At 35.7% G+C, this 18,145-nt stretch overlaps 1 protein-coding gene across 1 annotated transcript in view; it reads left to right on the top strand.

The window, feature by feature from the left end:
• Positions 1–18,145, top strand: part of LOC150104989 (electroneutral sodium bicarbonate exchanger 1-like) — a 510,613-nt gene that overhangs the window by 331,317 nt on the left and 161,151 nt on the right. The window contains exon 17 of the mRNA XM_090395098.1: positions 7,260–7,421. Coding sequence (XP_090251224.1) covers positions 7,260–7,421 — 162 coding nt within the window. The remainder of the gene's footprint in view (positions 1–7,259; positions 7,422–18,145) is intronic.

Raw genomic sequence — 18,145 nt, forward strand, 5'->3', positions numbered from 1 at the left:
ATTATCTGCTTATATTTTCAGCTCTGCCAGCGCCAAAATTTCCCCTATTGGCGACTTTTGGTACTTTTTTTTTTTTTTTTTTTTTTTGCAGAAATCATCTTCCCATACCTTCAAAAGTCTCAATGTAAAATTTGGTCTCATTCCATTTATTGGTTTTAGCTACAGATGCCTCCAAAGAGGGAAAGTTATTTTATGGCCGCCCTGTATATTGGAGTCTACAATTCACCTCTGAAAGTTGCCCAACTTTGATTCTTTTTAAAACTTCATATACATTTTCTTTTCTTTTCTTTTCTGCATGCTACTCATTTCATACTGCTTAAAAACTAAATAGTAACCACTTTCTCTTTGAAATCCCCCCCCCCATGCTCTTGTATCCTAAATCGATCTAATATCTTCAGACTGAATAAAAGTATAATATAATATAATCAGTTGCATTTTATTATCAGTAGGACTTTCCTTATTTATTCTCTCCATGTGAATTTATGCACATTATCATATTGGAGTATTGTGTTAACAGTGCCTGGTCTATCCTGACCAGAAATTGTACAGGTTCTTATTATTGTTATTAGACCTGCATTTTTTTTCCCATCAATAAACATGAAGAAGTTATTTATTTATGAATGCTCCTTCCATTCTCTGATTACTATTATCTGGATAAGTCATTCTGTAGCAATAATTTAGAAGTATCTCTCCTTTTTAGCTTCATCTTAACACCAATTATTTTGACATGGTGTGTCTGTAATTATTATTATTAATATATAGGCTGGGTGTCAAGAACTCATCATCCTATAGTTATTAATTAGAAGTAGTCCTATTTAGCTTCTTCATCTCAGTAATATCAGTTATGTTGACATAGTATGTCTGTAATTTTTATTATTATTAATATTATATAGGCTGGATGTCAAGGACTCTTTGAGGGAGAGTCCCCATCCTGGTCATACCACCAGTCATATCTTTCTTTAAAGCATTCACTCACAATGTGCTAACATCATCCACTGCCAGTCCATTCCATATGCACAACATCATACAAAGAACCCTGAATCTCATATGTTTCCTAATGCCCTCCCACCTGCCATGAGTTTTAAAAATCTCATCTATGTTTATTTTGTTTATGTTGTAAGATTCCCCTTGCTAGCTTGTATGGTTCTATTATTATTATTATTATTAACATCTAACCTCCATGGAATCAGAGACTTATTGTGGGAGGTACACACTATCACACACAGCCCATCCAACCATGCCTTAAACTGATTCCCCTTGCTAGCTTGGGGAATCAGTTTATGAATATTGAATCCATATCTCCTCTCTTCATCTGTTGCTTAAACTTTGAAGACAACATTCCCTGCAGTCATACCCTCAACATACCCCAGGGTTCTGTATTTCCACCCACTCTCTTCCTCCTGTATATAAATCACCTGCTCTCACATTTAAATCCTATCCATAGCTTTGTAGATGAATGTACACTTCACTCCTTTTTGTTTGACAAACCTTGTAGTACTCATTTGTTAGAACCTTCAAGATCCACCATGACCAGTGTCCTGAACTCCAATCTCCTAGCTGTATTTCAGTGAGATAATGACAACCTGGTAGACTTCAGTGCCACTAAAATTGCCCTGTCTGATCTCTCAGATCTCATATCCCATCCCCTAGTTTTCAGTGACACCCAAATATCCAAACATGATCAAATCTTCTTGGACTGATCCTATATCTCCAGCCTATCCTGGCACAAACACCCAGCCACAGTTTCTTCAGCTGCCATAAAACGGAATGTAATTTTCCACTCAAGACACTACTTGACATCTTTATGGCTGCTAATTCTAAATGAATCTAAACCATGGAGTAGTGTTCACATATTTGGGATGATGCACCAAACTCCTCTCTAATATTGCTCGATGCTATCCAAAAGTGGGCAAGCTGGTTAATTAATAATCCCTTTCTCATGGAACTACTTCAATCCCTCTCCTACAGACATACAGTTCTCACCTTATGCCTGGTCTATAGATACCTTCATAAATAATTCTCTGCTGAATTGACTACTATTATTCCTCCACTTTCCTTCAAAATCATAAGAACAAGAGCTGCTGCTAACCAACACCCATTTCAGTCTAGCTTGAAATTCAGAAAACCAATTTCTCTGCCTCCTCTTTCATTCCATTTACCTCTGTTCTTTGGAACAGCCTCCCCACATTCTCCCTTTCTTAAATAATACAATCTTAAACTGTTCAAAAAAAAAATGCAAACAGATTCTTTCTTACTCTCTTGCCCACAAACAACATTGATATAGGTCTTGTGAACTTTTTTGTGTGTCATATATATATAAGTACCATTGTGGTGCCATCAGATATGAGGCTGAGATTGACTGAAAGAAGGATGATCTATAGAAAAGAAAACATGAATGAGGTTATGATCAGACTTGCCAAGAGAATGGCTAATATCAGCAGCATATTTGGAGGAGGAATTTGATGAACATTTTGTATTAAATCATTACTGACAGCAAACAGTTCAGTTTCTCTTTCAGCTCGGACCGATTTTTTATTTGGATGTTAAAATTGCCAAGGAAGATTATCTCACTGTTAGGGTAATTAAATTTATGTGATCATCTTTCAAAGATAAATAGTCACATAGGTCAATAAAGTCATCAGAGTTAGGAGAGCAGCAAATAAAGGCAACAAAGTGAGGCAGTGTAATCTTGATCCAAAACAGATCACTTAAAGAAAATTCCAGGTCTGATACCCTTTGACATGGGATATAAGACATGACAATTGCACCATTCCCACTCTTCTTGCAAAAGGCATCATGCATGATGTAATATGGAAAGTTTAGGTGAGATGTAGTTACAGAGGATGCCATTTGTGGTTTAGCAATGAATAACATGTTGGGTTTGGATGTCTGTAAGTGGTGGTAGTGCATATCATTGATGTTAGAATTGATGTTATTTCTTGAAAAGTAAACATCATTTCTAATGGTAAAGTCAGTGGTCAAGTTTAATAAAATAGAATAAACAGATTATTTATTCTTCCTTAAGTAGCTTTAATGATGCAAACATTTGTAATTGATCAGCACTTGATTATTATGATTATTACATGGACAACTTCATGAAACCCATTGAAGGAGGTCCTAAACATTATGCCAAGCACTATCTGATATTTGCACAATATCTGTCATACTTTGCTTGAACTCATACACATTATGATCTCTACAACATATGCATTATGCACCTCATTTTTCAAATGGTCTGATCATGTGGCAGTAGGTCATTTATATTTATTCTTATATATATATATATATATATATATATATATATGCAGTTCTATCTCTATGCAAATTGACTATTGGATTTAATTATGTTCGAGATTAGAAGATGGTTGATCAGTTATTTGTTATATGGGGTACTTGTCTTAACATGCAGTCTTCAAGTCATTCTTCATTTCCAGGTTCACTTACCTTCCTATTCAGGATTCCAGAATTTTTAGAAATCAGGTTCCTAGTATTTGTATATTTCTCAGCCTCCAAATCCAAGTCCTTCCTTAAACCATCACTCCACTGGACTATACTTAACTAGTGCCTTACATTCAAGCTTCTTACAGTCTCATTTGCACTCCACTGTATTCATGCTAATCTCGAGGACAGTCTGCTGTTTGTTTGATGTAAAAAACGCAAGGTATTTGAGAAAATCACTGCATCACACTGGCTTTATTTGAAAACATTCTTATATTTTCAGAGAAATGCCTCACATCAATAACAAGAATTGAAATCAAGTTGTCCAACCAAAGGACATGTGTGCTGTGCTGCAGAGGTGTTATATTTGTGGATAGTATATGTTAACATGTATAGGATATCATAGGTCAACAAACTTCTATTTATTTCTTGAAAAACACTTTCCATCATTAATGAGTCCATTACATTTTAGATAATTCAATGAGTATGGTATAGACCAGAGAGAGAGAGAGAGAGAGAGATATTGTGAAATTGTTGCTAGGAAGCACCATACTGGTCTTTCTACAATCTACAGTCAAATTTTGTTTTCTACAATATGAAATCTTGCTTGCCTCTAACTACACTACTAGAGTATAGCTGAAGATGTGTGGTTTTGCTCATATGATTTCCTAGAACATCATTTAATAATCCCCAAGTATAACTAGTACAGTAATTTTCTCTGGATTACATAACTTACCATAATTTCCATAATAAAAATTTTGAGATACTCTGAACCTGGATTAAATATCTAAAATACAAGTACAGGCAGTTCCTGCTTTATGAGTTTTTCACTTTACAAGTTCTAGGTGTATGAGCCCCCCCCCCCCCTCAAAGTGTTGAGTATCAACAAATCTTTCAAAATTATTAACATTATTTATGGAATTTCAAACCTTGTGCATAGCTATATGATACTACTACTATGCACATGTTTGTTTGTTCAGGCAGATGAGAGCATCTTGCTGACACATAACATAAAGTCGTTACCACACTGATGTTGCAAAGAGTGGTTCAGTGGCTCATCATTTTTGCTGTCTTATTTCAAAATTATTCTTCTGGAGAGTGATGTTAATGAAAAGAAATATACATGGAAAAGCAATTTTCAACACATAGAAAAAAGCAATTGAGATTGTTGAGTCACAAGATTCAAATTAAAGTGTACTAGAAAAATTGCTTCAGATTTAAAAAATGCTTATGCATGCTGTCATGAAATTTATAAAGAAAAGACTCTCCTGGAAACAAATGACTCATATACTTTGCTTGATTTTAAAGGATGTGTTTTCATTTCTTTGGATAAATTAATCATTGTTTACAATGTCAAATCACCATTGTCAAATTTCATTGTTGCCCCTATTTTAAACATTATATCTATTATTACTATTATTATTATTATTATTCAGGCCTCCATGGAGTCAAAAGACTCATTGCGGGAGGTCCCTCCTAGGAAACACAAAGTCTATCAAACTACTCCTTAAACTCACTGACTGTTCTCGCTCTCACCACTCTATCAAGCAATGCATTCCATGGTTCAACCACCCTCCATGCAAAGAAACCACTCCTCACCCTCTTGCTCACAGTTTCCTTTCGTAACTTCCAGGAATGGCCCCTTGTCATTACTCATCCTGCTGTTCAACCAAGTGAAAGAATTCCCTAGTGTCAACCCTGTAATCACCTCTCAACAGTTTAAAAGTCTCAATCATATCACCTCTCTTTCTTCTATTCACCAAACTCTGCAGTCCACATTCCCTCAGCTGATCCTCATAACTAACATTGTACAGTCCTGAAACCATCTTTGTTATCCACCTCTGTACCCTTTCCACAGTTAATTTATCTCCTTCAAATCCTGGGGACCAAATCTGAGAACAATAGTCTAAGTGTGGTCTGAGCAAGTCTTATACAATGGAATGATAACTCTTTTATCTTTGCAGGTCAGTGTCCTTCTCATTATTGAAGCAATCCTCTGTGTTACCTTCACCACCTTTGCAATGTGTCCCCTGAATTTCAAGTTTCTATCAATCATCAATCCCAGATCTCTTGTCTCCCCTACTTCTTCCTGTATAGCTCCTCCAATAGAGCATGCAGCGGCCCATCGATGTGTCCCAAACCTGAAGACCTTACGTTTTGCTGCATTAAACCGTTATACCCATTTATTTGCCCATCTGTCTAGCTTATTCAAGTCCTCTTGCAGGGCTACCACATCTTCGCTATTACTAATAACCATTCGCAGCTTCACATCATCTGCAAACAATTGAATATCCCCCTGCAATCCACTGACAATGTCATTGATATAAATGTTAAACAATATAGGTCCCAGTACTGAGCCCTGTGGGACCCCACTTATAACCCTCTGCCCCACCATACACAACTCTCTGATACCGATCGGACAGTCAATCCTAAATCCAGTTGACCAACTTGACATCAATAGGAAATAAATTCCCACTTTGTGAGCACACACTAGGAAAGAATTAACTTAAAGTCTGGAACTACATATAGCATGGTGGAATAGAGGAATAGTACAGTGTTGTTAACAGCCAGCTGGTTCCAGCATCTTCCACTGCTGACTTGCTCATGTATCATCCCTTGCATATTATTTCATGATTTCACTTATATAAGTAATTTCTAATAAGTGATAAGTAATCATGTCTAGAAAGTGTCTCCTAGTGATTCTAAGAGTTCTGGTAATGTTACTAAGTGGATTAATTAATGATATTAATATAATTAACTGTTATGAAGATCAATTCCCCTAACCTCTTTGTCACAATTATGATACAACTGTTTTTATCATTTACACAGTTGTCAAAGGTAGCACATTTAAAAGAGCATGTAAAAATTTCTGCACAGCTAAGTCAACCTGTCACTATAAAATAAAAGTCTGAGGTCTCTTTTGTCATATACACACACAGCTCATCATACTGTGTCTTAAACACATTCATATTCTCTGCAGACACATTCTCTCAGGCAATTCATTCCATTTATTCACAGCTCTCTATGCAGAAAACCTACTTCTTACTCCCTTGCTCACACCCTCCTCATACAGCTTCCAGGGATGATCTCATGATCTCCCCCAATCTTCCACCATTTTATCAAAAATATCTTCAACATTAATCCTATGAGGAGTTGTTATAGGATTAATCTCTTCAACATTAATCTAACAACTCCTTAACCAACTTGTATATCTCTATCATCACCCTTTTTCCTCCTATCGACTAGACTCTACAAATTGCTTCAACTCAACCTTTCCTCATATTCAACATTCCAGAGATCAGAAACTATTTTGGTTCAATCACTTCTGGACCCTCTCCAACATCTCTTCCTTTTGAAAACCGAATGACTAGGTATTATTTCAAATGAAAGCTGTACAATATAGTATCCGTATCCGTTTGTGTTATTTTGATCACAGAGTTTTTAACATGATTTTTTACCAGACATTTTTTTTTTTTTTTTGCATATAAATTCAGTAACATGATATGCATGTATCAACATGTTTTCACAACAAGGCCTGAGCACAGATCATTTGTGACTTGCATTAAAATCAGATTACATAAAAGTTTACAGATGTATGCTTACATAAGTTTTATAACACAAATCTCTCGGTTATTAATTTGTCACATTAAAAGTATAAAGATGAAAGAAATTGGAAGTAGTGGAATTTTTATTCTTAAAAAATAACTTTTCATAAACTAATTAAAAATGCTTATGGTAAGGATTTAAATGCCATTCTAAAATGTAACATGAATTATGTAATGTTATATGACAATTTTTAAAGTTATTTTATTGCCTATTAGCCAACTTGGTCTAAACGTGGTTGGCTTGTTCCTTTATTTGGAAATAATCCTTGGTGGACAGCTTTTGCCTCTGTTGGTCCTGCATTTGTAGCTGTTATTTTAATATTTATGGATCAGCAAATAACAACAGTGATTGTCAACCGGAAAGAAAACAAACTAAAAGTAAGTGAAATAGTTGCAGTTATAAATTTATTTATATAACAATATTGAGGATTTTGTTAGATATTCAACTGAAAACAACAAAACCTGTATGGTAATGGGATTGCTGTTTTATTTTAACCCACCATCTAAAAATGAATCATTTTACTAATTAAAATATATTATATTAGAAAGAGAACTAAGACAATACATGATTAAGTTTACATATATTACTAATCTCCTGAGCTCCCCGTAGCTCACTCAGTATAGAATAAACTATAAAATAAAAACATTAAAATAAACAAAATGCTGCAAAAGTACAACCTTAATGCCACCTTCAAACCTCATGCAAAATTAAAGAACTTATTCAACAACTCCTCCAAGAATCCACTTCCTTCCTTGGTGCACCCTGGAGTATACCATATTCGGTGCATCTGCAATTTGCCTTATATAGGTGAAACTAGACACACAATTACTATCTGACAAAAAGAGCATAAGCATCACATTAAATTTAATAACTATGGTAAATCGAGCCTTTCTGATCATGCCCTGAATACTCTACATAGAGTTGACTGAAAAGGCTTGTTCATTGCATCACACTAAAACATGGCATGAGCACAAATTTAAAGAGGCCTGTGAAATTCTAATCAACTTTAGCAATAATGATGGTGTAAAGATCCCAAGAATATGGATGGCACTTATTCTATTCACATAACTGTCTGTTCTAAGAGTTCATTATGAATTATAATTAGGACTGAATTCAGGATCTTAGCCTTAATATAGCAAACACTTATGTTAAATTATTGATTAGGCCACCAGTATTGCTGTATTAAAAGTATTAATATGAATTTGTTCTCTGCCCATGTTATAAATAGGATATATGTTTGATATACAGTAAAATATATGTTTGGTGTATGTTTTTTTTTTCTTTAATATAGCAACACTTATGTTAAATTACTGATTTTAGAATTAGAATTACAGTAGATGAAATCATTGTCACTTTGACATATGTAATCAAGCAAGATTACATTTCAAGATGTTTGAAATGTAATTCTTGCTTGTCTGTCTATATATATATTGTATACTCCAGATAATGACTTAATCAAAGTCATCATCTGTTAAGAATAATTACTTTAATTATTCTTAACATAGTTTACTCTCCATAATTTATCAATATGAATGCTGATCACTGTGTAATATTAAAGGAAAAAATAGTTGATTGTTTTCTAATTACACTTCGCACCATGTTGATTTATTTTCATGGTATATTGATGACAACACAGAATGATAAGAAAATAAGGAATATTTATTAACGTATTTGCTGGTGTTTCGCTGGTATTATATCCAGCATTTTCAGAGTATAAAAACAATTTGTCACAGCATGCGAAATAATAACAATTTGGTATAACAATGGGACTTGTTTAAAAAAAAAATTTGTAATGGACAACACAAGGAACTGAAGTCCTATTTAGGCACCATCTAGGTTGGAAAAAGAGAGAAAAGAGGTATTAATTAGTTCTTAAAATGACTGTCTCTCAGATTTTTGGTAAATTTATACAGCCATACTTTTTGAGGTTTGGAGTATGTTTTAAAGCTTCCGTTGATTCCAAAAACAATCCCTCTGACTTATAATGACTTATGTGTAGCACTTTTGTTTTCTTCCATTTGATCCTGTGTGAAAGGGTATCCAAGTCATGGTCTGCTAGACCCGACTTGCTATAATGATAGTGCCGGGTGTATTTTTTTATGTTTTAAGCCAGGTTACAAGAATAGGGCATATGTTCTTAGGTGAACATATGAGAGTTGCTGATTTGACATATGTTTTAAATATGGTGCATAGCTGATATTTATTAAGCACGCTAGGTATCTTTTCAGATGTGCCTTGAATGTATGGAATGGTAACAATTTTGCTGTAGTCTTATGTGATAGGCAATGGAGGGGATTTCTGGGGAGCATTTAGCATTTTATCTGTTCTATGGGGATTATAGCCTTTGGCTAAGAAAGTCTGACACAAGTGAGTGAGTTCAGCAATAAGAGCATTGCCATTGGAACAGATAGCTCTATCTCTGTGAATTAGTGTTTTTAGGATGCTATACTGTTGAGCTGGATTATGGTGTGACTGTTTGTGCAAATATCTCTCCATATGTATGGGTTTTCTGTAAACAGAAAAAAAGAAGGAACCATTTGGAAGCTGTGTGATTAGTGTATCCAGGAAGAGCAGATAGTCAACTCTCATCCATTCACCTAAGGACAAACTCTTCTTTATATATCCAGGAGTTTATGAAGTGCTCTGTTCTTGTGATCTGGCTTACTATGGACAGACAGGAAGAACTGTTGACATCTGCCTTGGTAAACATAAAAAATACATCCAACACTATTGTTATGGTAAATTGGGTCTAGTAGACCATTCATTGGGTAACCCTTCACACAGGATCATTTGGAAGAAAATAATAAATATATATTCTCATTTGCTGATATTTCATTGCTATTACATCCAGCATCTTCATAGTACAATACAAAAACGGTATGTGAAACAACAATTTAGTATAACAGTGGAACTAGTTTAAAAAAAAAAGTCACAGACAACACAAGGAATTTAAGCACCTGAAAAAGAGAGAAAAGAAGTACTAATTAGATCTTAAAATCACTGTTTCCCACATTTTTGGTAAATTTATACGTCATACTTTTTGAGGTTTGGAGTATGTTTTTAAGCTTCTGTTGATTCCAAACCTCACAAAGTATGATGGTATAAATTTACAAAAATCTGGGAAATAGTCATTTTAAGATCTAATTAATATTTGTTTTCCCTCTTTTTCCGGTGCTTAATTAGGAGTTTAGTATTAGGAGTTCTTTCTGCTGTCTGTGGCAATTTTTACCTTTTCACCTTTAGAGTACTTTGTACTCTAAAGGTGCTGGATATAATAACAATGAAATATCAGCAAATGAATTAATAAATATTAATTATTTTCTTATCATTCTGTGTTGTCATCAATACTGTGAAAATAAATTAACATGTACTGCTAATACAAAGTCTATCATACCACTCCTTAAACTCATTTACCATTCTCTGTCTTTATTATTATTATTATTATTCAGGCCTCCATGGAGTCAAAAGACTCATCGCGAGAGGTCCTTCCTAGGAAACACAAATTCCATCAAGACTCATCGTGGGAGGTCTTTCCTAGGAAACTTAAAGTTTATCATACCACTTCTTAAACTAATTGACTGTTCTATGCCTTTATTCTTCTTTTTATTATTCAGGCCTCCATGGAGTCAAAAGATTCATCGCGGGAGGTCCTTCCTAGGAAACACAAAGTCCATCAAGACTCATCGCGGGAGGTCTCTCCTAGGACACGTAAAGTCTATCATACCACTCCTTAAACTCATTGACCATTCAAGCTCTCACCACTCTATCAGGCAATGCATTCCATGGTTCAACCACCCTCCATGCAAGGAAACCACTTCTCATCCTCTTGCTCACAGCTTCCTTTCGTAACTTCCAGGAATGGCCCCTTGTCATCACTCCTTCCCACTGTTCAACAAAGCGAAAGAACTCCCAGTGTCAACCCTGTAACCACCTCTCAACAGTTTAAAAGTCTCAATCATATCACCTCTCCTTCTTCTATCCAATAAACTCTGCAGTCCACATTCCCTCAGCCGATCCTCATAACTAACATTGTACAGTCCTGAAATCATCTTTGTTATCCACCTCTGTACCCTTTCCACAGTTAATTTATCCCCTTCAAATCCTGGGGGAGGGCAAATCTGAGAACAATAGTCTAAGTGTGTACTCTAATCGGGATCTTATACAACAGAATGATAACTCTTTTATCTCTGCAGGTCAGTGTCCTTCTCATTATTGAAGCAGTCCTCTGTGTTATGTTCACCATCTTTGCAATATGTCCCCCGAATTTTAGGTTTCTATCAATCATCAACCCCAGATCTCTTCTCTAACCTATTTCCTCCAGGACAACTCCTCCAATAGAGTATGCAGTGTCCCAAACCTCAAGACCTTACGTTTTGCTGCATTAAACCGATACCCTCATTCATTTTCCCATCTGTCTAGCTTATTCAAATCCTCATGCAGGGCCACCGCGTCTGCACTAATACAAATAACCCTTTGCAGCTTCACATCATCTGCAAACAATTGAATATCCCCCTGCAATCCACTAACAATGTCATTGATATAAAGGTTAAACAATATAGGTCCCAGTATTGAGCCATGTCAGACCCCACTTGTAACCTTCTGCCTCCTTGAAACTGCCCCACCATACACAACTCTCTGATACCTATCAGATAGCCAATCCTGAATCCAGTTGACCAACCTGACTTCCAAATCCATGTGCTGCAACTCAATATCAGCTTATCATGTGCCGCCCTGTCGAATGCCTTTGCTAAATCCAAGAAAATGGCAGTATATGCCTTTTCCTCATCTATTGCTCTTGTAACTTTATTATAAAAGGCCAGCATATTACTAAACAAGAGCACCCCTTAACAAATCCATGTTGACTCTCACAGATAACATTACCCTCATCTGCCTAATGCTATATACGGTCCCTTATTAATTTCTCTATGATCTTAACAACTACTGGTGACACACAAACTGACTTATAATTAGATACTTACAGTCTGCTACTGCCTTTATGCAATGGCACTATCTTACCTTCCTTCCATTTCCTGGGCACCTTTCATGTAGCCAGACTTTCATTGAAAAGCCAGGTCAAAGTCAGTTCTTTAGCACATTCTCTCAAAACTCATGGTTAAATACCATCCAGTCCCACAGCTTTACTGACATCCAGAATACTCAGTATTTGGAACACACTCTCCTCCTGCACTTCTAAACCTGAAACCTGCCCTATCCCTCTAGTATTAAAATTTACACCTCCATAATGAAATATTCCAATAAAGTGTTCATTGTACAATTCCCACTATGTCCTCTGCATCAGTCACTCTATTCCCATTTTTATCCCACAATATCATTCTTCCACAATCATTTCTCCTTCTATTGGCCACATATTATAATCACCTGCCTTATAATTCCAGATACATTCCCTTTTCTTTGATTCTCCCATGTCTTTTCATCTTCTAAGTCAAAACCACATGGTCACTCTCTCCTACTGGTGGGAGAGATGTCATCTCAGTTATTATCAGCTCTTCTGATGCTATGAACAAATCAAAAACTCTTGAACCTCTTGTTCCCCTATTACATGTTGCCTAAGATATTTGCCCCTCAAGAATTCTAGAAATTCCATTCCCTTATTACTATGTGCATTTTTCTCTTCCCAGCTTATACTGCTGTAGTTAAAATCTCCCATAACAATCATTCTTCTTGCACTTGCCAAGCTCAACTGCCTAAACATCTTTTATTTCCCCCACCCTTTGTGCTCCTTAGTTTGTAGCAACACCCTACTAAATATCCTGTTTTGGCCACCTCTACCTCACACCATATGCTTTCAAAATCATTAGTGTCACTGCCTTCCAAAGCCTCCACTCTTAGAGAACATGAGTCATCACTTATCATAAGCAGTACTCCACCACCATGCTTTCCCTTCCTATCCTGCCGAAAAATGCTGTACCCTGTTATTATATTCTCTTCTGTCAACCACTTCTCAGTGATCTCAATAATCTTTGCCCAGGCTGATGCTATCAACGCCACCAATTCCTCTCCTTTATTCTGGATACTCCTGGCATTAGTATAAAGCATAAAAATACCACTGTTTCTATACCCAGCATTATCCCCCTCTAGACTCACTGGGCTCAGCATTACCTGATGTCGTCCCCCTTCTCCCAAGTACCCATTCCCACAAGCCACCCCTGCTACCCATTCCCACAAGCCACCCCTGCTACCACCCACCTTGGACATTCCAGTTTCCCTGCATTGACACACTAACTCATTCATCACTCAGTAATCTCTCCAGATGCATAAGTCCTTCCTCATTCAAATGCAAGAGGTCTCTCTCGTGCAATTCCTCTCTGTCTTCAAACGCCCTCCAAGCATCCACCTATTCCAATCCTTTCTTCTGACACATTCTAGCTATTATGTTATTCAATATTACTGCTCTTCTGCTCATCTCGTCACTATCATACCTAGGCAACACACATATTATCTTTACTCTCTGCGTCTTCTTTCATACAACCTCAATCAAGAATCTCATATCTCTTGCTGCCCAATTTACATTACCTCTCAAGTCATTTGTTCCTACCATCACAATCATCTCACCCACCCTTTCACCTCTCTTAATTGCCATAGCCACACTTTTTATCATTCTTCCAGGCAAACATTCCTCACGCATCCTATCTTGCACACTTCTGCCTTGGAGTCACCTTTATGTAATTGGAACTCCCTTATCCTCTTTCCACTCCTTTTTAACCAGAGGGTAAGTGATCACTTGGTAACTGAATTATTTCTTCTGCTTCTATCACTTTCCTACCATCAGCACTGAGTAAAGTAATCTTTCCTTTATCATTCTCTCTCTTAATCTGTAACAAAAAACTGTTCTGGTTTTACTTTGTCCTGCTTAGCTAATTTTCTCTCAAAACATGATTTAGCCTTCCTTACCATACTAATTACCCCTTCTTGCTTGTGCTTTATATTGCTTATGGGCATACTGACACACTTATAAATTTTCATATTGAAGTTTTTGAAGTAAAAACCACATGGTGCTGGAATGAAAATAAATAATTTACTAACTAAATTATTTATTTACATGCTAACATTTTGGCTCAAACTAGTTATCTTGGGGGTATTTTAGCTGCAACAGCTAGTTCTTTAAACACATTGAAGGTTAGTTTGTTTCCCAGATATGACAGTAGGGAACTGAGAAGGTGAGCAATGATACTGTGTGAAAAAATGGTTGAATTGTGTCAGGCAGAGTGTTCAATTTTTAAACGTATGGAATGAATTCAAAGGGAAGTTAGAATGGTTCAAACCTGATGGGAATGTATTTGAAGGGGTTTAGTGTTAGTCATTTGGAACAATTAGTTTTCGTCACTTGTTATTAAAATTTAGTGTTAGTCATTCGTGTGCAAAGGTCCATACGCAATTAGTACCACTAAGAGTCAGAGAAAGGTTGAGAGCAGGTTGTGGAATGATGGAAAGATGATGGATACAAAGGAGAAGAAGTGATTATAGCAGAGCAAAGTGATGTAATGCATAATTGTGGGGATCATAAGAATATAAATCAAAATCAGAGTCATGATCAAGGAAATGGGGGATGGTCAGACAGAGTAAAGAGTGATTGTGTTGATGGGATGGCCTCAAAGAGTGGAAAATTTATATGCTTGTATAAATTGATTGAATCAGTATATCCAAAGATAATTGGCATAAGTGAAACTTGCTTGACTGAGGATGATATACTGTCAGGACTTGAAATGGCAGGATATAGAATTTTCTGAAAGGATGGAAAGATCAAGAGAGGAGGAGGAGGAGGGGGAAGTGTTGTTAATGGTAGCAGAGGGGTTGTGTCCTTCGAGAGTCAAAGTGGAAAATAGTAGTCTGTGTGAAGATTTTGAAGCTGTTTGGTGTTAAGTTGAGATCAATAGAATAGTATATCTAATAGGATACTGTTGTAGGCCAGAGAATGTGGAGAGTATTGATTGTGAAATGTTTAGACAAATTAATTAGGCAAATAAAAGGAAGATGATCCTAATGTGAGATTTAAATTATAGGAATGTGGATTGGAAAGAAGATAGAGAGTGTATATTAACAAGGAGAGTGAATTTGTTGAGTTTCTGCAACTATCTAAAGCAGCATGTCATGGAAGCAACACAAAGTTTCTTGGTGTTAGATTGGTGATATCCTCATAGAATGTGGTTGGGAATGAGGTATCAACACTGCCACCTGTTGGTGAAAGTGATCATAATGTATTGGTTTTGAAGGTAGTCAAACAGGAAAAAGTGTTTATCAAGAAGATCTATACGTGGAACTATAAATGGGTGATTATTAGAAACTCAATAGTCAAATTGCATCAATACATTGGGCTGATGAATTGTGTAGAAAAGATGTTGACACTGCATGGGAAATGATAAGGCAGTATCTAACACAGTAATGCATAACTGCATACCAAGAGTTAAGCAAATAAATAGAGTAGGAGTGAGATGGATGAATGGTCAAATGAAGCGAGCAGTGCTACAAAAGAAATTCTTATGGAGGAAGTACAAGACAGTTTGCAGTGGACAGATGCATGAAGAATATAAAGTGCACGCCAGAAAAGTGACAAGCATGGTTAAACAAGAAAAAGCAGAATATAAGAGGAGATTAGCCAGTCAGGTCAAAGCTAATACAAAGGAATTTTTTTGCTATGTGGCAAGCAAGAGGAAGAATAATTATGGTAGGTTGACGCTAGTGGATACTTATGGTAGTAGTGTAACCTACCATATATAATAGAATACAAGATTGGGTTGATGGACATAGCATTCTTTATGATGGGTCAGCATGGATTTGTAAAGTGTAGATCTTGTTTTAGTAATCTGCTTATTTTTATGATAAGGTAATGAGTGTGTCAGATAGGTGTTCTTGGGCACCTACTGTTTAACTTGTTTATTAATGATATTTCATGTGGATTGACTGGGAATTTCAAATGTTTGCTGATGATGCAAAGTTAGATAGAATTATCAGGAGTAGTGGTGATGTTAATTCTCTACAGGAAGATTTGAATAGACTTTTAGCTTTGAAAAATGAGTGGGGTTGCAGTTTTAATGTTAATAAATGCAAGGAGTTACACTTTGGGATACAGAGATATAAGGCTACATACTGGGTGGAGCTGTACTTCAGGAAGTGGATGAGATTCAGGATCTTGGAGTGATGGTGGACAGTGGACTGAAGTGCCAAGGGCATAATCACACGTGTTGCAAATACTGTACATTGTATTGCTGCTATGTTAAAAAGTACATTGACATATAAGGATAAGGAGGTGATGTTGGTGCATCTATATAAGTTATTCATTGGTCAGACTACATATGGACTATTGTGTTCAGATTTGGTCATCTAGTTTTCATTGTGATGGGGGAAACACTAGATAGGGTCCAAAGATTAACCAATGTGATATCAGAACTCTGGATTGGTTATGAAGAGCATTTGAGAGAATATGGAGTTCAGATATTAGTGGATAGGAGGAAAAAAGGAGATAAGATTGATAAGATTGGAGATAAGATCAGATTTGCACAGAAGAAATTATAAAAAGAGCAAATGTTAAGATGGGAAGAACAAGAGGCCATCCCTGGAAGTTTTATAGAGATGTGGTGAAGAAGGGAGTGAGGAGTAGATTTTTTATTTGGAGAGTTGTTACTGAGTAGAATGCATTTCCTGAGTTCTTTGTGAGTGCAGGTGGGGTAAATAACTTCAAAGTTCATTATGATAGACATGTTGCTGGGTGAGTGGGCTTCCTACAATGAGTCTGTCGACTCCTTGGAGGTTACCAAATAATAATACTAATTAATTTTAATTTAAACCAAAAATGTCATTACTAAAACATAGGATATGATGGATCCATCCATATTTTATAGCCAAAATATAATTTTGAACTTTACTAGATGGCTTATGAGAATATAATCTTCCACACTGGAGTTACCTTGGTTTACACTACTTAAAAGACACAAGCTCTACCCAGAAGCTCTTATATTCACCTTTATAGTGGTTAAATTAGGTTTTTGTGGCTTGATATAGTTTTCATCAGAGATCTGGCAGAAAGCTAAAGGTAGCAAAAAATCCTTTTTTAAGTTTCTTTATATATTTGGGTATAAAATATGTTTGAATCTATAATATTCTCCATTTCAACATCTTACTCATGCCAAATTGAACGATCTTTGGACTCTATACTTCAGTAATTAAAAAATGTGATTTGTCAGGAAATTTAAATTTCAACTACCATATCTCTCCTAACATATCCAACATGGTACCTGATATCAGCGGTGAAATGAATGCAATTTAAAAATAAATTAATAAAGTAATACAAATAATCCAAAAAATTTCATGAAACTTATTTCAAAAAATGAAGAAATTTTTTAGGTTATTTGTATTACTTTGTTATTATTTTTTAAATTCCATTCGTTTCATTACTGATGGCAGTACTGTGTTGGCTTTCACTGTGACAAACTGTAATGGGGCGGGGGAGTTTACAAGTGCTTGCATTGGGTTTCTTAATGCTTTAGCAGTCTTCTCCAAGCTCTTCCAACTATTGCTATACTAAGATTTCACAGTATAGTACAGTATAGAATTTTCAAAATCTTATCATTATTTTCTGATGTATACCCTTAATCATTTTCTGGTGTATATGGATACTATGAGAACAATACAATGACCACTTTTTCTAATCAACAGTTTTCTTTCATATTCCTACTATTTGTCAGGTTTCTGATTTGATTACCTTACATTTTTCTGTATCCTAACTGCATCACTCCATTTTCCCCTTGATCTTCCTCTAGTATTCATTCCTCTCTCTTTTGTTCCAACATCTGTCTTCCTAATATTTCATCTCCTATTCTATTTAAGTGATCATGTCTTAGAATTGTCTCTACTCTTAAATTTTTGAATATTAATAATATTATATTCTTTTCTAATATTTATATTGAGTTTCAGAACTACATAGTTCTGCCATTGATGTTATCTGTTTCACCTCAAATTTCTGGAACTTTCATAATTCTCATATTATGGTTTCCAGGTTGCCCTATCTCATTTCATCCTTCTCTCACATGCTTAAGTGGCCTGTTATGAAGCCTACTTGACGATTCTGATAGAAATCTAATGATTG

The sequence above is a fragment of the Typopeltis vanoorti genome, chromosome 7, assembly GCF_054136105.1.
Source record: "Typopeltis vanoorti isolate ZY-2024b chromosome 7, IOZ_Tvanoo_1.0, whole genome shotgun sequence".
Taxonomy (NCBI): Eukaryota; Metazoa; Arthropoda; class Arachnida; order Uropygi; family Thelyphonidae; genus Typopeltis; species Typopeltis vanoorti.